This window comes from Saimiri boliviensis, chromosome 1, assembly GCF_048565385.1.
Source record: "Saimiri boliviensis isolate mSaiBol1 chromosome 1, mSaiBol1.pri, whole genome shotgun sequence".
In the NCBI taxonomy this organism is placed as follows: domain Eukaryota; kingdom Metazoa; phylum Chordata; class Mammalia; order Primates; family Cebidae; genus Saimiri; species Saimiri boliviensis.
Genome location: NC_133449.1, coordinates 178,482,888 through 178,504,697, shown reverse-complemented (window position 1 = coordinate 178,504,697; position 21,810 = coordinate 178,482,888). Strand labels below are relative to the sequence as shown.

The following is a 21,810-nucleotide window of genomic DNA, read 5'->3' as shown; positions in this document are numbered from 1 at the left end:
TATCTTTCTGGAACCATTAAGGATAGGAATTCAGTCTCCTCAGCCACACCCACCTGCACAGGTCCTTCATCACCTTCATGAGCTGGAGAGGGAAGAGGAAGAAGCTCTGGGGGTCAAGGAAGGAAGAGCCTCCAGAGGTGCTCCTGAATGGCTCATTGTCAGGGGTATTTGGAGAAGACTCCTGCCTCAGTGACCTGGACCACATACCCTCCCGCACCACCAAAATGTTTGGAGCTCCATGGTTCCAAACGTACACACCGGCAGCCATTTCCCGATGTCTCCAGTGTGAAGCCAGCCGTCACTGTCCAGGGCCTCCTTTGTCCTCTCTGGATCTTTCAAGTAGCCTTTGAACACATTTGGTCCTCTCACACATATCTGTAGGCAAAAAACATGGCTTCTCTCAGCCACAGCATAAGGAATGAGGAGATGGGAGGCTGTCACCAGGCATATGGAGAAAAAGGTACGCTATCCATCAGGAAAGCCACTGTGGTTATGGCAGGGATGGAAACAGAGGACGAGGAGCAGCCAGCAGCCATCTGAACTGTCTCCTGTCAAGCAACATCCTCCCCTTCTTTCCCCCACTGCCATGGCCACCCTAGACCTTTGTCATCTCTTCTCCCTCAGGAGCTCTTTGGCCTTGGCCACATGCTGCTCTGTGACACTTAATGGGGACTCATCACAGATATTGATGGCTGGCTGATTCTACCAGGGATGCTTCAGTCCCCTGCACCATTAGCAGGCAGTCATTCCCACTCACTCCCATGGAATGAACAAGTACAGACCAGCTCTATCTACTCCATCTGGCCTATTTGTAAAGAGTCAAGTTTCTGCTGGGACAGTTCACACAGCAGCAGGCCATAACACAGCTGGGGTAACAAATGAATTTTTACAATAGTTTGGGGCTGGGCATGATGGCTAACACCTGTAATCCCAGTGCTCTGGGAGACCAAGGCAGGAAGGATTGCTTAAGGCCAGGAGTTTGAGACCAGCCGGGGCAACATAGCAAGACCCAGTCTCTACAAAAAAATAAAAACTTATGTGGGCATGGTGATATATGCCTGTGGGCCTCACTACTTGAGAGGCTGAAGCAGGAGAATTACTTGAGCCCAGGAGTTTGAGATTACACTGGACTATGATCACGCCACTGCACTCCAGCCTGGGTGGCAGAGCAAGGCCTTGTCTCTATTAAAAAATTAATTAATTAATTTAAAAGTCTGGGAAATCCAAATCTTGATTTAGACCACTGGCTATTGGTTGCCTTATAAACAGGAGAAGAAATGCTGAGTCGAGATGAGTCAAATTAATCAGTACTTTAAAATGACTTTACACACAAGGCAAAAGGAAATTCATCATTCCATCCCTACTGTTCTTGTTTGTTTCTACTCACTACATGCAGCAGCCACAGACATGAATGGCTAAATCCTTGTTTACCTCTCCCTCTCCTTTGCAGGCCCAATAGTTCAGTTCCTCAACATCAGCGAGCTTGATGTGATTGCAGGGAAGTGGCGCCCCTACATGCCCTGGAACACCGGAGCAAGATGGTATTTGTTAGTGTTCAGATCTGTTTTAGCACGGAAGATGTTCCAAGCTCCTTAAAACCTCTGAGTGGTCAAAGTGGGGAATTATGGGTGGAAAGCAACATACCTTAAAAGGGGCAATTGTTACTAGCAAATGTTGGTAATAAAACAAAGTTCTGGAGAAAGCAAAGGCCAACCTCTGCCTGGGCATTTGTTTTACACCTGATTTTTAATGAGCAGGACAGGCACACTTGGCCCAGCACCAACGTGCACAGGATCCTGGGTGGGGTAGGGTGGCACCAACAATAGGGTCAAGATTTTTGACAGTAGTGTCCATGTTAAATCATTTTCCCCACTGTCAGATCACATGTCTTGGTTTGGGGATCATAAAATATAGCAATCACTGCTTTTTCTCTAGCCACCAGACTGTTGATTAACATGCTGGAAATCTAGAAATCTTAAGCTGTGGATTCTGATTCAGTGGGTTTGGAATCGAGATTCGACATTTCTTAGAGCCACCAAGGTGATGCTGCTTCTGGTCCCATACTACACTTTGAATAACAAAGGAATGGAAAGCTGGGATGAAGAAACGTGGCCCATGAAAATAAGACTCCAAATTCTCTTGGTCAAATTTACCACAAAATTACATATAAGTCATTTTCTAGTCATTGTGGTTGTTAGATAATTCACTAGCAAGTTGGAGGCTTTTTAAGCAGATGCTAGCCAAGGTCCTGAAAGAAAAATGAGCCACATGAAAAATGAGGCTTACCACCTTGGTTTCTCTTTTAAAAGAGATGCTGTCAAATCCTTGACAATAATATACAAAGATATCTATCCTCATACACAAAAACCTTTTCAAGTTTTGTGCTAAGGATAAACTGAAAAAGGTTAAAACCTCAGCAGTGTTTACACAGGAAAATGTAAAGGATGACGTGAGGGGGAACAGTTACATGTCCAGAAGGAAGGAACACCTGAGGGTGGATACCGGAAGAATCTGGTCTAAAACTAGTGGGTCATCTATGGGCTCCTACTACAGACCTGTTTCCCGTTTTGCTGAAAACCACTAACCAAAGAATCCTTCAGGATACTGACTTCTCCAAGCCTAGGGCTAATTTTGTGCTTAAGTTTGCTCAACTGCAAACTGGAAAATTTTAGGATGATGTGCACATGAAAGAAATATGCTGTTTAATGCAATATTATTTTCAGAGTACCTTGAGATAGTCAGCAGAAACATGACAGATGGATTTTAAATCGAAATAAATGAAATCACATTTGGCCAAGCCAAGTATAGAAGCATTTTTTCCTTAGTCCTGTCTTTTAAAACTGTAGTTGAATAAAACCTATTTTATAAATAAATTATTTAATCACTTTGCTGCTGGCAGATCTCCTACAGGAGCCACCTTTGGAGATCGTTGTTTTCTTTGTCACAGGTTTTAGTATTGTCCTATTTCTTTTTATAGATAAATAGAAGTTATGCACAAAAGAAGTAACAGATCACAAAATACAACTCCAGGTGGAAAAATGTTTATATCAGGTTATTGGATCTTTATAGATTCTCAATACTACATGGCCTTGCTTACAGTCACTTTAGAATGAAGGAAGCAAGCTATGAATTAGACATGACATATAAAGGAGAGGCAGGTTCTTAGTAGCCAGGGTACTGTTTCTTAAAGGGGCATTTTAGAAGCCCTTCAGGAACTACGTTCTCCTGTGATATCAATGTCTCGAAGGCAGTGGCAATCTCAAAAAGGAACAGCTCTCATCCACATCCTCATTTTGAGGCGATGCATCCTTCAGAGCCAATGGGAAGCAGGCCTGTAGTGGGTAGCCCATGGATTACTTACCAAATTTAGACCAGATTCTTCCAGTATGCTAAGGATGAATAAAAAAGGGAAAAACCTCAACCATGTTTACAGAGTCACAACACCACAACACAGACATAACCACCATTAATGTTTATCTTCTATTTCCTTTGCTTTTTTCCTAAGTACCCATGCTAATTTCCTTTCCATGAGGGAGTTTTAGAGTGAGCTGCTTTTGCTCCACAGTGGCTTGTGAGCCAGTCCCATATCCCATAGCCCATCCTACCTGAGGTCCAGTCCCCAGGCGTGGTGAAGGTACATCCAGCTGTGCACTCAGTTTGGCCATAACCTTCATAAACCTTCAAGCAAAACACAGAAGTCACACTGTGGGCACACACCTTCCAAGAGCTGACTAGCCACCCTTTCAGCCAGCTAACCTCCCAATGAGCATCTGACTGCTTCGTGATCAGGATGGTGGAGGGAAGGAAATGCTCTGGAGGTAGACAACTCCAGGTGAAGCTGAACACACACAATAAGCACAGCCACATTCGCTTGGAAGAAGTGCTACTTTTATCACAGACACTTAGTAGATGAGGTTATATAGTTTAGGGTAAAGATTTCTGCCCTATTTTCAACCACTGGATCTAGTTTTCATCTAGATAATACAAAATAAACATCTTAAAATCTACTCTATGTTTTATTTTGGCTCCATAAGCTATTCCCCTCCAGAACCCCACCTGTTTGCATGAATACACCACATAAGAGTGTCTGCCTTTACAAGGGGTCAGGCCATGCTGGTGTGGAATACGAGTGCAGTGAATAAAGCTTAAGGCTTCTAAAGCAGAAAAATTGAAGCATGCACAATTATGAAAAAGATGGGTCTACTTTACTTAAAATCAGTCAGCCACAACCATGTTATAATACCCTACTATGTAGGAACTTAATAAATACGAGTTGAATGGAAAATAAAGAAATAAATGTTGACAGATGACAAAATATATTGGATCAAATATCACTTAAATGGGCTTTCTCCCTTGTTCTCCTTTTCTGGGTTGCGAGATATTTTGCAGGCTGGAGAAGGCAGGGATGCAGTATAGGTGTGGTATACATTCTCTAGCACATTGATGATCTGTCTGTGGTTTGTCTGATCCCTTTGCCCTTTGAGAAAAACTTTCAAAGGTCCAGATAAAAGAATTTCCCAGAGTGGATAAACCTGGGCTTTCCAGAATGTGGTAATGCCATCCTGACGTTCACTGACTCTAAGTTTTTTCCTCCTCAGAGGAAGGAGTTTTGTCTCACAAAAATCTTGCCCCCAGGCTCTTTCTCTGAACAGTAGAGGGTATGGTAGTTTTCCTGCCCTAATGTATGTCCTGCTGTTCCTAAGGAAGGACACACAATGACAATACCTGGCACCCTAGAGCTGCCCGGAGAAATCCCAGAACTGTTGGTGATGCTGGGGCTGCTCCAGTAACAATCATCCGCACACACCCACCAAGACTGGCCTGTGGGAAGAGAGAAGAGCTGTTGAAGTTTGTGATGTCTGAGATGGTGTCCAGCCCACCCGGGCCTCATCCAAGGTCAACATCCAACAATTGGGTCCTACTTGGATGTTAGGGCTGGGATCAGAAAGAAGGCCTGAGGCTATATAACACACGGCCTGAGGAAATTCCTTCCCCTTCCTAATGATAAACGCAATCATTAGCTCTGCAACTCTATCCACCATATGACCAATTCTTTTATGCCTTTCGAGGTAAGTACCATTAGTCTGGATGGCATTCTATAATATTGGTTCTTTTCCCTTCCTTAAAACACACAGCTGCTCCCTCATCCTCCCATCATTGATTGACAAGAATCCAAAACAATTACCTACGATAACTTATTCCTATTTCCATTATAATGGCATTGCCTTTTTTCATGTATAAATCAATACCATGCTTTATTTACTATGTACTGCTAAGGACAAAGAATACTTGAAATACTTTGTTTATGTAAGTTGAGCCAAGATATTTTAAATATTAATTTTCATAACTAAAGAAAAAAATGAATAATGCTACTAATTAACTACAGATTCCTTGGGTAATGCAGAGCTTGAAAACTTTTGTAGAGGTACAGAAATGAGTAATTCAAGATTGGCCTGCTGTGGGAGACGTTAAAGGAACAGAACCCAGGAAAGAAAAAGATTTTGAACCATTTGGCTAGAACCAGGCTGCTGGAAAGCCACCATGGCCAGCATTACAGGGAGGGGCAAGAGAACCTGTAGGGCCCAGGAGCTTCTCAGCGGCACACTGACCTGACTACCCAAGGGCAAAGCCACCCTGTTGCCTGTGGAGATCAAGGGATCTACTATCCAGAGTACGTTTTCTTCTTGCTCATCTCAAATGTAACACATCTCCAAAAATAAAAAATGTCTAAGTTTAACACTTCAATTGTAGCTTAAGCTTTGATTTCATGAGCAAATGAATTATTTCACACAATTACAGGGCACTGGGATGAATTTCTCCAGTTCTCCTATAAGGTCACCCATTTGGATACTTAGGTATCATCGATAATCACTTGTTCATTTTTTTACCTGAATCTTATTAAAGAAGAGTTCATCCCAGATACTATCATTCCTGATGATCCCACTCCGGACCTCGGCTTGCTTACGCTTTGCTGCAAACTCCAGGAGCCAGCGTTTTAATGGTGTGTTTGCCTGGCTGAAGATCTGAGGAACACAAGTTGGAAGTAGCTATCAGGGCCTGAATGTCTTACTTCTAGACATATCCCCCAGGAATTAGGCCCAGACTGGCCAGCAGAGAAGCCGTGTTCCCTTTTGCTCCTGCAGAAGGTCACTGAATGTGTGATCTTGAGCTGAAGGTTAACACTGCCTTACCTGACAGGCATGCTATGAAGGTCTCCCCCACAGGGGTTTTTGAAGAATAGGAAGAAAACAGGAGAAGGAAGAATGAGAAAGAGTCAGGAATTACAAGAGAGGAGGCAAGTTCCAGGACCTAGCAGCAGAGGCATTAAAAGCCTGCCTGGGGCTCCAGACCCTGTCCAAACAAGCAAATACGGAGCCCCTCAGCCCCACTGGAGACTCCCTGCAGAACTCACCTTGTCGTACATCCGGTTCAGCAGTCGTGGCACCACAGGGAAGATGGTGGGGCATAGAGCCTTCATGTCATCTGAGAGGAGGCGGATGTCTCCCTGGAAGAAGCCAACGCGCCCTCCATGGCAATAGACGACAGACTGGAAGAAGAGGACAGGAAGGGAGGAATCCCTTAGGGTGGTCACTCCTGGCTATAGTCCAAAGCTGTCCAAAGTGCTGCTCTACATGGAGGGCACCCATGACCCCCTGACCCAGCTCTGGCTGCTGCCATGAGACACTGAAGGATGAAATCTGAGGTGACCCAACCCCCACCTCCCACTAACTCCCACTCAGGCTCAGGGAGATGACCAGGAGAAGGGATGGAATCCTGAGCCTCTGGTAGATGCCAAAGCAGCCATTCTCACTGGTGTCTGCCCCCTCACCTACTCCTAAACCCTGGACATGGGACTCCCTGGGGACTCAGGTCTCTGAGATGTACTACAGCCTATTAATGGGTCTGTTCCAGGTCTTAGAGTCCTTGGGTTTCCCCAGGGAATTCTGGGAAGGTGTGTAGACCCTGTGAATACTGAAGATGCTGCTGAAGTTGGCTGTGGGTGCTATTTAGTGGGAGGCCAAGGGGAAGCCCTTGGCTAGTTCCTAATGGGAATAGAAGTACACAAGGGGCCTTATATATGCTCCTTTCTTTCTGGCTTATAGCAACCCTATAAGGGAAGTGGTATCCCTACAGGTGAGGAACACAAAGCTCAGAGAGGTAACATGACTTGCCCAGGGTTACAAAACTAATTTACAGTAATTGTTGGCATTGAATCCAGGTACAGAAAGCTAGAAAGCATGCTTTCCAGATGCTAGAGCCTTACCTGCACTATTATATAAGACCTCCCCAAGGCAAAATGGGAAAGGCCTAGAAGACACAATTTATTCATAGGCTGGTCCCTTGAGTGATACATACATGGAGAATTCCTTGCCTCTATAATCACATATGGATTTCTCCTCCCACTCCCTCTGTACTTCCACAAGGCCTGTCTCAGGGCCAACCTAAGACCAGTCCCCATCTGCAGCCTGAAGAGCCAAGCCAGTTTCATTCCCTGACTTTACTCTTTTGTTTTCTCTTTTAGGAGTTTGTAAATTGTGAAAGTTATGGAATATAAGTTTTTTGGCCATAAATGGAGCTGTACTGCACAGAGCTTGAATGGTAAATCACTTCTGCAAACTTGCAGTGCTCTCTGAGAAGATGCTATCAGCTGGGATCTCTCTCAGCTGAGTGTGTCCATGGGTAAGGCAGGGCAGGCCTAGGGGCTTCCCTGGAACAATGCTCCCAGGAGGGACAAGCTGGGTGGCTAAGGTCCTCTGAGCCCTCTGACCCCTGTGGTATCTTCCGAGGACAGGGCAGTTTGGTACTACTTCATGTCACTAGTGTCAAGTGACACCTGCTAGGGTTATGGGTTCTAGGCACAGACTGTGCCTCCCTGATGCCAGGGCCTTACCTGCACCATTCGCTCAAACATGTGTGCTAAAGGCAAATAGGAAATGTGCACATCCGCACAAGTGGGAGCCCACTGACTCTGTAAGAAAAAAGAAGGAACCCAGGCAAGGCCCGGTCAGTCAGGTGGGCGTCTTACCTGGATTACTCTCTCAAACATGTGAGCCAGAGGCAGGAAGGAGATGAGCACATCGTCCTGTCTCGGAAAGATCACTTTCTGCAGGTGACGGGCATGGGAGACAGAAAGGAAAGAAACACTGACAGAAAGACGACAAGAGAATCATAAAACAATAAAGAGAAAATGGTCCTGGAGAGCAAACAGGAAGAGGGGGAGGGGAATGGGGGCAGTGAGGACAGAGAGAGGGGTGAGATGAAAGGGAGAAGAAGTAAGGGAGAGTGGGAGAGAGAGAGGGAAGCGAAGGTGCAGAAAGGAGAGACAGAGAGACAGGGCAGCATAGGAAGCGGAGTGTTAGGTCGCAGCGCCAGTGGGTCTAGGTTATCTGCAGAAGCAAAGAGCCAAATGAAGCACACAGAAACCAGCAGAGCGGGCTCCGCAGGGAAGTCTCCTCTCGGAGGGCCTGCCTCTCACTTGCAGTCAGTGGGCACCAGCCCACCAGCCCGGCTCTCTCCCCTGCCTCCCAACATCTGCAGGACCTGCCCCACACCCCATTTCCCCAGGCTCCCCAGGCCACCTGGGCAGGGATTCAGAAAAGCTTGGCTAGTCAGCACTTTCTAGTCCTTGCAGAGAAAGGGGCCCAGAGACTCCTAAGTCTATGCACCTGTGGCGGAGTACGAACCGCAGCCAGAGGAGGAGACAAGGCCAAACCCAAACAGTGACTGAACCTGGGCTCACAAGCCATCCCTGGAACCAGGGCCTTAAAGGGGAATGCTGACAGAGCCCTGCTGCACCCTGTCAGCAAAGGGACGGCCCAGGCCACATCTCACAGTTGTCTCACAGACCCTAGGGACAGGGGCTACTCCAGCCAGGGGAGCCCCGCACAAGGCTTGGGCTCTGGGTGAGCTGTGCCCACAGGCGCTCTCCTCTGCTGGACTTCCCTGCTCTCCACCCCTTTGCAGAGGCCTTCCTGCTCCTGTGATGGCTTTTGGGCCAGTTTGGGAAAATCCTGGCTCCTGATCTGGGCTCAGCCACCAACTGTCTCTCACAGTTTTCTATTAAAATATGTAAGTGTCTGGGGCACACGCTCCATAATATCATCTCCCATGAACATGGAGAGTGATTTTCTCCACAGTGGAGAAAAAGCCTAACTTTTTTGAAAAGACGCATTCCTTTATACTGAAGGAAACTACAGGACATACTCACCCCTTGTGGGAAAAGTCCTCCTTTGTTAGCCGGTTATAAAATGCTAACACACTTTGGTCAGGAAAAGATATTAAAGCTTTTTTGATATTGGATTTACCTTTAAGTACAGCCTTATAAATTAGCAGTTGCCGTTGTTTCTCAGACTCTAGTAGTCCTTAAACACAAAATGACTGAATTAAACCCTGACCTATTCGAAAAATAAGTTATTAAGGATTACTTTCTAAATAAAGGTACACACAAAACCATAGGTATATCAATTTCTGAAGTTAGAAATGAAAAATAGATTTGCACGCTTTTCTTTCTGGGATCTTAGTGCTCCCAAAAATCAACTGGATATTTGTCAAGTCTGGATCATTTCCGTATTAGGAGTTAAAAATGATGGTAAAAGTGAGGTCGCTCCAATGAGAACAGAAACTCTTGACTGTGACTGGCAGCCCAGATTATATCAGGAAAACAAAAACAAATAAAAAAAAATCCTCCGAGGCTTGAGACTGTCCTCAAGAGACACCTGCAACAGTAATTCTACTTTATTCACCTCTGTCACTTTCAGAAAGCCTGAGAAATCAGCCACCACGTTCCCATGGGTGAGCATCGCACCTTTTGGGTTCCCTATAAAAAGAAAGCAAGAAGCCAAATTAGTTGGAAACTCAAGGGCCACTTCTTGAGAACAGTGTCCAAGATGGCAGTCCCAGACACCCAGGATGCCCACCCAAGCCTCTGGCCTTTGTCTTCAGCTACCTTTAGACACATGAATGCTGCTTCAAGGACCGTCATCCTATAGACATAGCCCACCATTAGGCTCCCAGCAGTGTGGGACCAGGAGGCAGGTGACATGGCTGCACAGATGGGGTGTCTCAAAGTTTGTGGGGTCAACTGCTTGTGGTCTGCACCATATCCTTTACCATCTCCCTTCAGGAGCACAGGTTCTCGGCCCTCAGTTCCCTTACATGCAGCAAGGGCTCTGTACTGCTCCCTGGGCTTGAGTGGGGCTGGTCTCCTGAGTCTAGCAGCCAACTCTGATGGCAGAGGACTTCTCTGCTGCATTTGGCACCTGGAAAGGCCCCAGGTTCAGGCCAGGCTGGAGGTCCAGAGGGCTGGGCAGCCCTTCCTGCCTGCTCCTTGGCAGAGCTGGGACACAGATATTCTTGCTTTATTTTTATATAACATTTCACTACTGCTCGTGAGACCTGGTTCTCCAGGCCCTTAAGAAAGCCAGGGACTGCTAGGATGACTCAGATGGCAGAGGCTGCTAGGGATCCCAGGCACAGCAGGCTGGGAAGGAAGGTCAGCGTGGCTACCATTTCCTGTTGGGATGGATACAACCCCAAAGTTCCTGCCAGACAGATCTGACAGGGCTCAAGTCCTAGCCTTGCCACTCATGGCCAGCGTAACACTGGCAAGTCATTTTTCCTGTTTCCTTACCTGTAAGATAGGGACAGTAACGCCCACCTCATAGGCTTCTATAAGATCTAAAGATATAATCCAGGCACGAAAGATGTTAGTTTCCACTGAGGCAGCCAAAGATGTTGAATTAGACGTTTCCACGGAGGCAGCAGATACAATAGCCGGAAAACTGGCAAGTGAGGGGCCAGACTACATTCAGAATTTACCCAGGAAACATCAAATAATCCAACATGTTAACTTTGCAACCCTCACCCTGAATGAGGCAATAAAAGGGCTGAGTAGAGACTAAGTGTGTTGTACTCAATGCCCTTGAATTACTCACTTAAAAATGGTAGATATTATGCTATGTAAAATTTGCCTCAATGAGAAGGTAGCGGGAGACAGAGAGAGAGAGAGAGAGAGAGAGAGAGAGAGAGAGAGAGAGAGAGACAGAGAGAGAGAATGAATTTTTCTTTAGAGACAGCTACACAGAGTCCTATAGCCCATCAAAAGGGGAGGAACGAAGGGTCCTCTTTCCCAATTCCAACCTAATACCCAAGCTAACTCAGCCCTTAGTGGGATCACTTGAAGAGCCTGATTGTGCTCCCTGCAGCTGGGAGACCCAATGAGAAAGGTGAATTAAGACTGTGGCTGTCAAAAAAAAAAAAAAAAAAAAATTAATCCCAGGGAGTCTGGATATGGAGTCTGCAGAAGGAACATCAGTCTCAGAGAGCAGTGGTAGGAATGATGGGGTGCAGGAAATCTTATCCACAAGACCAGTTTGCCAGGGCAAAAGGACCATCGCCCATCAGCGGAAGCAATCAAGTGTACACGACAGGCAGAAGCTGAAGTGGAGCAGACAGCAGACAACTCAAGGAAGGGCACCGCCTAAATCAAGAGAGCTCATGAAGGCAGCCATCAAGCAGAGGGAGTTTTAGACGTTTGCCCAACACCATCTTCCAACTTTCATATTCCATTTATTTATCCTCCTACCCCACTGCAAACCTGGTAAGAGAGGGCAGAAACCACTGTTAGCAAGCTGGGGGAGAAGGAGAAACATCAGAGAACAGAAAAGAGGAAGACCGTGCCCTCCTTACCAAGCCTGCAGCCAGCCCTCACTGGGGAGAGGGAGGAGTCTCAGTGAAGTGTACTGATTCCTTTTTTGTTATTCTGAATTAATACTATGTTTGTGACTTGCAATGTCCATGAGGCTTTTTATTACCTGAGAGTGACCAGAAAAAGCAAGAGATGCCTGCATTTTTATCCAGGAGCAGAAAAAAGATTACCACCACAGCGCAAATTTAAAGGCACGAATGGAGACAAAAGTAAAGTTGCTCTCATAATTATATCCCAGGAGGCCTACTTGTTCAACTTACTGGTGACCCATTTGTCAGAGATAAGAGCATCAGGCATGGCCCAATCTTTGAGTTCAGGAGACGGACACATCTGTTTAACTGCAATGTATGGTGGATGAGATTTTTAACCTGCACTCTGGCACTTCTACCCATATTGCAAATCACAGAGGTGATTCTAGGGACACAGAAGATTATGACATGATTTTAAAAGTTACATTTCTCTAATCAATAACCATCAACATATCTTCTTTTTGAAAAGAAAAAGTGCCACAGGGTCTAATTTTATCTCTGCCTATCCTTCTTTCATCCTAACATCTTTCCTCAAACCCAGGAAATTTCCAAGTTGTCCCTTATATACAAATCCCACAGAGTACCTGGGCCCACAGAGTATTCCAAGTGTCACCTGGCAATTTCTTCCCATTGATTCTCAGGTTCTGGAAGTTTCTAAGGAATCTCTCCCAAACACTAGGTATGAAATCAGAGATGTTATGAAATAGAGTCCCGTGCTACAGAGCTTTGGATTTGCAAGTTTGGCTGACTTGTTCATCCTTGATAGAACTCAAAGTGAATGGCGTAAGACTCTCAAGAGAAAGCTGTCTTCATTGATTAAAAAAAAAAAAAAACAATTCTAAACCCTCCATTCAGTTCAAGCCAAAACACATACAACAGCAGTAGTTATTCAATTCCACTTGGTTAGATAAGCCCTTTCCTTCTCCAACATGATGAGAAAAGTTCATGTCTGTTGGTTTTCTTGTGGATATGAATGCCATTTTATACATGTCTAATGGCCTATAGAATTTTAAAACATTCCCAGACATGCCCAAATTATTTCTTTAAGTCATCTCTACATGTGGTCCCGAAGGAAGAAGGAGAAGTGAATGTTGGCAACAAATTCTGGGGGAAGACTGAAAGGTTGCAGAATTGAATTGCAGAATTTTCCCTGGTTTTCTCCTTTTCTGGTGCAATGTCAGTAAGAGATGCTGGCTACCTAGGCTGCCAATGTCTCAGCAGTATGAGACCTACTGTCTATTTCCCATCGTCCACTCATAAGCTGACCATTCTTGTATTTAATTGTCTCTCCAGCCACTGAAGAAAAACTCTCCAAGTTTTAGATTCTGCCAATGACATTTTGGCTTTGGTCAGTGTTCCTAGGCAGGCCTCCCATGGCTAATATTTAGAAAGGCATTTTCCTGGATGACGATCTGCCCTGGTTGGATGTTGGCTCCAAGTGAGAATAGCTGTGGATGAAGTTGAGCTCAAGGTTTCTCTTGCAGGGGTGGAAACGGGTTTGGGGACAGTTCTGGGCTACACAGCTGGGAGCTTCTGGCTGCTTATTTCTGCTTTAAACAGTCAAAGGTGGGTTATAATAGTTACCAGTGATTGAAATTCCCTGGAAGTTTCATAACGCAGGTAGTGTTCATCTTCCTGATAAAGGCTCTCACATCTTTAGGTCTGAGTCTTACTTTCATCAATCCCATAGCCACCCATTTTTCAAAAATCAAGACTTGAGGACCAGTATGAATAGAAATAATAACTATGATAGTAGTCAAGTACTCAGCACTCACTAATGTGGCACTATGCTGGGCATTTCATCCATGGGAACTCAGTTATTTCTTGAAACAACCCTAAGCAGTAAGTTAAATGTATTCATCTAATAGCCAAGAAAACAAGCTTAAGAGAGGTTATGGAGGCTGGGCGTGGTGACTCACGCCTGTAATCCCAGCACTTTGGAAGGCCGAGGTGGGCAGATCACAAGGTCAGGAGTTCAAGACCAGCCTGGCCAACATGGTGAAATCCCATCTCTACTAAAAATACAAAAATTAGCTGGGCGCAGTGGCAGGCACTTGTAATCCCTGCTACTTGGGAGGCTGAGGCAGGAGAATCGCTTGAACTGGGGAACAGAGGTTGCAGTGAGCCAAGATCATGCCACTGTACTCCAGCCTGGGCGACAAAGGGAGAGTCTGTCTCAAAAAAAAAAAAAAAACCACAAAAAACAGAGGTCAAGTAATTCTAAAGCTGTACAGCAGGAGTGCTAAGACCTAATTTTGTGTCTACAGTCATACAAGTCTTGAACCAAACAGCACAAAACCAACAGGTCATGGTGAACATTTTCCCCAGAAAGCCTACCTCTGAGTAGCCACAGTTCTGGTGCTTATGGACATTTACGTGCTCAGCCAAATGACTGCAGATGCCTGTGGGGCTTTCATGGGCATCCTCAGTTAGAACAGAAGGGATGCCCCAATTTGAATGGCCTCCACCCCCTCAGCCTCCCAGCCCCACAGCCAGTGCTTAGAATTGATCCAGCCAGCTCCCCCATGCTTTGAGCCTCTGTCGTATGACTCCAGACATGTGGCCCTTCCCTCCCATGCTGACTCCTGTGTCCCTTGCTTCAGTCATTCTCCTGTCAAGTGCTTCAGCCCTTGGGCCTCCCCCAAGATCCCATCCTGAAAACTGCACCAAGCCAATCCAGCTGCCAACCTTCTACTCCCTCTACAACGCAGCCCCTGAGGTTCAGAGCCTCTGTCCCAGAGGGGCTCTCTTCTCAGAAACTGTCACACATGCCCCCTTTAGACTCCTCTCACCCTCAGCCAGCACCCTGACTCCCACTGCACAGAAGAGGCAGAAGCCATCAGAGGATTCTGCATCTTCCTGGCCTCCCAGACTCCACTCTTACCCCTTCCTTCCTAGCAGAGTCGTCTCCTCCCTGGTGCTTCGAGGCCTCCTCTCTCCCCAACTCACACCAAAGCTTCGGGGTCTCTGCTGCTTGAGCATCCTCTTCCTTTCCTCTGTCTCTAGTGGTCCGTTCTCAGCCATAAGAAACATTTCCACAAGAGCAAAAACCTCCCCCAAAGTCCTGGGCCCCTCCACCTGTCAGTCTTGCTCTCTGCCATACCTTCACAGTCAACTATAAAAAAAACAACACCAACTTTCTCTTCAGGTATAACACACATGGAAAAGTACCCAAATAAGCATAAAGCTCAATGGAGTTTTCCAAAGTGAACTTGGCTGTACAGCCAGCACCCAGATCAAGAACATCACCAGCATCCCAGAGGCTTCCTTATAACCCTTTCAGGGTGTTATTATCCCAGAAGGCATCCCCTATCCTGATTTGTAAAACCACAGGGTAGTTTATCATGTTTTATAATTTTATATGAAAGAAATCATACAATCTTTTGTGCCTGGTTTCTTTTGCTCAACATTGTGGCATAATGTTCTGTTGTAAACAAATAAGCATTTGAGTTGTTTCCAGGTTTTGACTATTACAAACAGTGTTGCCATGACCATGATGGAGCATGCCTTTTGGTTGCACAGCCAAGCTTCCTGAAAGAAACGCACACATGCTTGGACTGAATTGACATCTTTACTTCCCATTCACTCCTCAGTCCACAGCAACCAGCCTCTCCACTCCATGCCCCAGGACCAGCCTTTGTCAAGAGCAACAGCAGGTCATTTCCTGGCGACATCCTCCAGTTACAACTTAACCACAGATGATGCTGACAGATCCTGTTCTCCTCTAGCCTATCCAGCCACTCCTACCTGGTCTCTTTTGGGAACTCCTGTCCCATCATCTCCCTCATGCTCATGCCCTCAGGCCCTGCCCCAGGCCCTCTCTTTTCCTCTCAACACTCCCTCAAAGCAGCGTGTTCTGTGCTGCCACCAGGTCTCCGGACATGCTCTTTCCTTTGCTGGGAATGCCCTTCCCTGGCTTCTTCAGCTACTGATCCTTCAGGACTCTGCTTAGACTGACTTCCTCCAGGAATCCTTTCTGTCCTGCTGTACTGACCTCTCGGTGGCTGGGTACCCCATGCACCAGGCATGCAGACCTCAAGGCAGTGACCACGTTGCATTGTAACTGCCTGATGATATGAGCTGGGAGCTCATAGGTGCAGACTTATGTTTTCTCCATCCCTCTGCCCTCAGCCCCTAACGCTGGGTCTGATGCATAGTGGGTACTCACAAAAATGAGCTGAATGAATGAATACAGATGAATTAGAAAAAGAGTGCTAAAAGCACATAGACTGGAAGAGTATGTTTTAAGAGACCACAGTATTTACTTCGCTGGGAAGATAAGGTACATGAACTCACAAGGATAAAACATCCTATGATTCAAGGGACCCAAGTTCCCAAACTGGGCTGTGTTATACCCACGTATTATCTTTTTTTCAGAGGTGGGAGTGGGTTCAGATTCCAGTCCAGCTAACAGTTATTTTGAAAGGAACAGCAAACCACATGTCCACCCCTCAGCCGTCACCGGGTACACAGAGACCACAAGCTCACCTCCTCCCAGGCCTTTTTGGCCTGAAGAGAGGCTTCAAAACCTTGACTTATTCTAGGGATCACCACAGATCTTTCTACCGCATGCCAAGAAAGAAATCTGTCCAGAATGATTCCACCAGAATCACAGGTCAAATGTCAGGATCAGATCATATTTTCCATCTTTCCCCAAGAAAAGAACATGGCCCTTGATAAGGCTGGGAGCCAGGACATTCAGCTTACATTTAAGGGAAGCTGTATCTGGGCTGTGATGCTGAAGACACAAAAGGCTGATGTGCTCGACAAGAGAATGAGCACAAGAGGCACAGCACAGGCTTAGCCTAAAGCTAAGGAAATCCAAGTGCACAGCCAGGCGGGGTGATACCAGGCCAGGGCTCTGCTCCCTCCCCCAGCTCTGCCCAGGCACCAGCCATAGCTTTGGAGTGGGAGGTCTGGGAAAGTAAATCACAGCCTGTGTTTCAAGCCCCATATATTCTGCTTCCATCACACAGAGCTTGAGCAGGACGGCTCAGCTTTCTACAGTCTGGAAAAGCACTGGACATGATATCTGCCTTCCCCAGCCAGGGAACAGAACACTTCTGCATCATGAAGTTCTTTTCCAGATCCAAGGGCAATGTCTGTGGCCAAGTGACCTGTTAAAAGCCTGAAGGCACACTTTGAAGGCAGGTCTAAAGGTAAGGCCATAGCAGCGACCTTCTCTCCAAAACCATGTCACCAGAAATTCACATGGTAAAACTCAAGACACCCACCCTTGTGTTTACTTATTTTCTGCCTGCTTTAGCACTATAGCAGCAGCATTTAGTTCCTGCAATAAGGAGCATATATGGCCTTAAAAAAACAAACAAAAACCTCAAGACAAAAAGACACTGGAAAATGCTATTTAAAAAGCAACATAAACCTGAAGGTGCATTTTTAAATTCTTGGTTGGCTCTGGATGTCAGCTTCTGGAGAGGAAGGGCTGTGTTGTTACTTTTCTGACAGAGTTTAGTATAGTGGAAGTCCTTGAACCCATGTGAGTTAATGGTAAAAATCTATCTCTATTCAATAAAGCTTGTTTATCATGACCTGCTGACATGAATAATCCTGCTTGTAAGGTTGGTCACAGGTCTGCCAAATGTTTTAGAGGCTGCATCTGTGTAAGGCAGAGCCCCAGTTCACTGCCACCGAGAGTTGTCATCAAGATGGGCCAATCCTCGAAAAAGAAGGCTGGAGACTTCCTGCCCATTCAGGGAAAGGCAAGTCACATTCACGTCATCAAATGAGATGAAAAGGCAGCACTGGGAAGGGCACTGGCCTTGGAATTACAAGAGCAGGGCATAAATCCTGGTGCTTCCACTTGCTGGTGATGTCCCCTTGGAGCAGGCTTGGTGACAATCCTGCTCACTTCATAGGCTGCGCTGAGGCCCCAGTGGTGCAGAGAGAAGGTGGACAATGTGCTATAGAAATGCAGAGGTTTGTGCCTGTGCTGTGTCCTCTTGTGCATTCTGCCTCCTTTAGGAAGTCTTCTTTGATTATTCCTGTCACTGCTGATATGTGTGCTCCTCTGTCAACTCCAAGCACAGAGGGTGTAATTTCTGCTTGTGTCCTCTGCCTGACAGCCTTGCTCACAGGACACCAGCCCCAGCCTGCAGAGCATCTGCACTGCCCTTTCACACACTGTCCCATCTCCCACTTGGCACCTTTGGCCATCCTCATGGCAGATGAGAAATTGGGGACACGGGTGGCAGAGAAGTTAAATGACTGGCAGTCCCCCAGCAAGCAGTGGAGGTGGGACTCAAACCGAGGCTCTCAGACGCCAAACCTCATACTCTTTCCCCAGTCCCCGACACAAAGGCCAGGCAGGGGCAGAAAGCAAGGGAGTAAGAGCTGTTTCCCAGAGAAAAATGACCCCAGTGAGAAAAATGACCCCAGCACATGATCCAGCTGCCCATGACTCTCCTGACTCAACTCTGGGTGGTGCCAAGCCCTCATCCTGGATCTCCCAATTCACACTGTCCACCTGCACCTGGCCACTCCTATGCTGGGCACTGGGAGGTGCAGGAGAAACCCAATGTCTGGAGCCAGACATCAGACAAGGCTCAGCCCATTTCAAACAGGGCATCAAAGACTCCAGCAGTCACTTGCTAGGCCACCAGGGAAGGGTGCAGGTAGTCGTGGCTGGAAATCTGCATGCCTCTGCTTACCTGTTGTGCCACTTGTAAAACACACAATGGAGAGGTCATCAGGCTGCGGGGGCTGCAGGGGTGAGAAGAGGAGTGTGTTAGGGAGACCCAGTGTGGCCAGCCAGGGCTCCAGATGCCTGGTCTCTCCCTCCAGCCAGGCCCCTATGTGTGCTGTATGTGGGTGTGGGCATGTATTGGGCATGCATGCATGCCCCTGTATGCTGCGCTCAGGAAGGTGGGCAGGAGAGGACTCAGGAAAAAGAAAAAGAAGCTGAGGAAACCTAACTGGGGTGTGAACACTGCTCTGTCCCACCAACCTCACATCTGGTCCCACTGCCTCCCCAAATTAAGCCTGGGCTGAATTCTGCTAGGTCAGATTGGGCTTCAGTGGCCACATCTCAGCCTCTATCAAAGCTCTGACCTTTCTAGGGGATGTGACCCAGTTCCCTCCCTACTTCCTTCCCATTTTCTTCCAAGTATCTGGGATTAGGCTTGGGAGCATTTGTGGCTTGGACACTGAGCTGCCCACTGTGTCACCAAGGCTGTTCTGCACCAGCCCTTGCCCTGCCACTGGGCACACAGTCTGGGGTCACCTGGAGGAACCCACCAAGTCTGCTTGCAAGTAGAGGATGGCTTCCCAGAGGAGGTGACAGTTGAGTTGAGATGGAAGAGCAAGCAGGATTTCTCCAGATGAAGTGAGGGTGGGTGTTTTCGGGAGAAGAACCAGCCTGGGCACAGGCACAGAGGCACAAGAGACAAAGGGTGCTCAGGGATGGGAGAGCAGTTCTCTAAGGCTGAGGCCTGATGTGTGGGAGGTGGACAAACACCAGGGGCTACCCATGCAGCACCCTGGGAAGCAGGCGGTGACCTGAGCAGGCCTGTGTGAAGGGAGAGGGAAGGACTAAGCTGGAGGGGGGCCAGGAGGTCAGATGCCTTTTAGAAAGTTGAAAACCCCCACATGGCCCATCCCAGAGGCAGTGGTCCTCACTGTAGCTCAACCCCAGAAAGTATCACATGGGAATGATGCACAGAAAAGTTCACAAAGCAAAGATGAACAAAGACAGCAGATGCCACAGGCCATTTGCCCTGAGAGTCTATTTCTGGTTCTATTACTGCTTCTGTCTACCACATCTTCTAAAGAGTTCACCATATTCATAGAGAGAAAATAAGACTTCCCAAAGAAGTTACCTGAAGAATCAAGGGTGGCTAGGATTGGCAGCTCTTTTCTCTCCCTCCCAAATACCTGACTCCTGTTCCAGGTCCTTCCCTGGGCCTTCAGCCCACAGAAGTCCTGGACACCCAAGTGAGCATTTCCTGACTTGCACACGGGAGTTGCTTATTAACACAGAGGTGCTGGTCTGTACACAGTCAGGGACTCTAAGGACAAGCCCTGCACATCATCTTGCTCAGTAAAGACCTGCAGGTGGATTAGCTTACCACAGGAACATGGTGATTCTCTTGGCCACAGTCCTGAAAGAAGAAAATGCTATTTTTAAATGCTCAAAATTTCTCTCTCTCTCTCTCTCTCTCTCTCTCTCACACACACACACACACACACACACACACACACACACACACACACCAGAATAAAAAGCTCAGTAGGCCTCACTCCTGCACCCAGCCCAGAATTTAAGATACCAAAGAGGCCACTGAGGTGGTCATGGCAGACATGACTTCAGTGGCCTCTTCTCAGACAGACGTCTAGGCCTGAGGCTCCTGGGAGAGAGGGAGGGTGACTAGAGGTTCTAGGCCACCCCACATATTAAAGACAGGGAGCCTGAACCCCAGGGAGAGGCTAAGCATAGTGTGCATGCCAACTGTACAATGGCACTCCGGGTGTGACCATGCTGGGCTTAAGGTGCCCTTGGCATGGCTGGGCACATGCTCAGGATGAAGCAGCTGGGTGGACTAGGTTTCTGGCTGAGCAGTCAGTGCAGGCGGGGCAGGCGGGGGCTGCCAGTGTAGGTCAGCTGCCAGTGCCAGGGAAAGGTACAATGCACAGACATCACCAGTACAGCGGGGAGCATGCAGGGAGGCAGGAGGAGAAGGAGGGCTCAGGGCCTAGATCCAGTAGGGCATAGTGGGGGATCAGCTGCTACTGAGGCCTTGGCAGCCAGGATGTCCTGCGTCATCCCAGCGGACCACAAGCTGCCATCAACCTGATGTCTCTGGGGAGGCCAGACACAGAAAAATCACTTTTGGCTGCTGGGGGTTTAGATCACATTTCCAAGAACCTCTCCCAGACTCCTGGACTTATATCTGCAGTCCTCAGACAAAGACAGGCTGGGGCTAGCTGAAAATGAGGACGCTCCGGAGGCCATGTGAGTACCTCTGGGGTAAGCTGGTACCACGGTCCACCAGTCAGCACCTAGAGTGAGGCTAGTTATCCAGCCACAGCACCTATTTCCTAGAGGATGCCTGTGGGCACCAACCCCACCACCACCACCAGCCCTTGCAAACCCTGCCCTATCTAGACACTGATACACCCTAAGGGCCCAAAACCACCACCCTAGGACATGAAAGGGACAGATAACCAAAGTTCTGACTCAGTGACCAGCCAGCAGTGGCCTAGCAAACAGCCCAGAAGCAGACCCTCACCTCCACAGCCTGCATGGACTTAATGACCACCCCGCACTTCTGCCCTCTCTCTTTCAGGGTTTCTTCGAACGGATCCATGAGGATGATCAGCTTGAGGCCTGGAGTCTCCTTCCTCTCCACATGCTCTAGCAGAAGCACAGCCTTCTGAGGTTTGTCCACAATCACAGTGCTGATGTCCGCTGCAGGGGCCATCAGGGAAAGTCAGGCCATGTGGGCCCAGGCCATGACTGCAGGCAGCATGTGCCAGGCAGCAATTCCATGGGCTGCGTGCCCACAACTTGTGTGTAAATAAATACGTAAGACAGGCCTTGTGTACAGATAAATGTGCCATGGGTCTTGGGCAGAACCAAGGGCAGAAGGCCAGGGAACCTTCTCAAGCAGATTCCATGCTCCCCTTTGCTCCAGGCTCTGCCCCATCATCCCAGGTCTTGAGATATTTACCACCCCCCTGCATCTGTGCCAAGCTGTCATGAACTTCAGAGGTTGTACCCTGTGTGGAGGCTGCTGCAGAGGCTCCTTCTTGGTAGCTGAGCCCTGTGGCTCACCTTCAGGTGAAGTCTGACTGGGAACAGCTTGACTCAGGAAGCCAACTCAGGGGCCACAGTGTAAGCCCCTAGCATTTTCTGAGAGCAAAGTGCCTCTTACAAGTGTCAGACAATCAGCATAACCTGAGAAGCTGGAGGCTGGGGGCCAGCTGCCAGTGGCTGGATGGGGTGGCAGTGGGCTTACCTGTATTGATGATGTAGCGGATTGCCCCAGGGCCCAGGGTGTCATAGAGTGGGACCACCACCATGGAATATGTGTAGCAGGCCAGCTCCGCAATGATCCA

At 47.6% G+C, this 21,810-nt stretch overlaps 1 protein-coding gene across 7 annotated transcripts in view; it reads right to left on the bottom strand.

Annotated features, from left to right (window-relative positions):
• The window catches only part of ACSL6 (acyl-CoA synthetase long chain family member 6), a 60,971-nt gene that overhangs the window by 16,622 nt on the left and 22,539 nt on the right, over window positions 1–21,810 (bottom strand). For 5 of the 7 annotated variants that reach the window (XM_010338991.2, XM_010339003.2, XM_074381703.1 and 2 more), the window contains exons 6-17: window positions 21,711–21,810; window positions 20,982–21,160; window positions 19,821–19,853; window positions 18,405–18,456; window positions 9,744–9,817; window positions 8,027–8,104; window positions 6,413–6,547; window positions 5,889–6,023; window positions 4,726–4,821; window positions 3,606–3,678; window positions 1,432–1,520; window positions 259–375 (exon numbers count right to left, since the gene is read on the bottom strand). In XM_010338991.2, coding sequence (XP_010337293.1) covers window positions 259–375; window positions 1,432–1,520; window positions 3,606–3,678; window positions 4,726–4,821; window positions 5,889–6,023; window positions 6,413–6,547; window positions 8,027–8,104; window positions 9,744–9,817; window positions 18,405–18,456; window positions 19,821–19,853; window positions 20,982–21,160; window positions 21,711–21,810 — 1,161 coding nt within the window. Of the gene's footprint in view, window positions 1–258; window positions 376–1,431; window positions 1,521–3,605; window positions 3,679–4,725; window positions 4,822–5,888; window positions 6,024–6,412; window positions 6,548–7,891; window positions 7,970–8,026; window positions 8,105–9,743; window positions 9,818–18,404; window positions 18,457–19,820; window positions 19,854–20,981; window positions 21,161–21,710 lie in introns of all 7 variants that reach the window. The other 2 variants (XM_010339011.2, XM_010338998.2) reach the window with 2 other exon arrangements.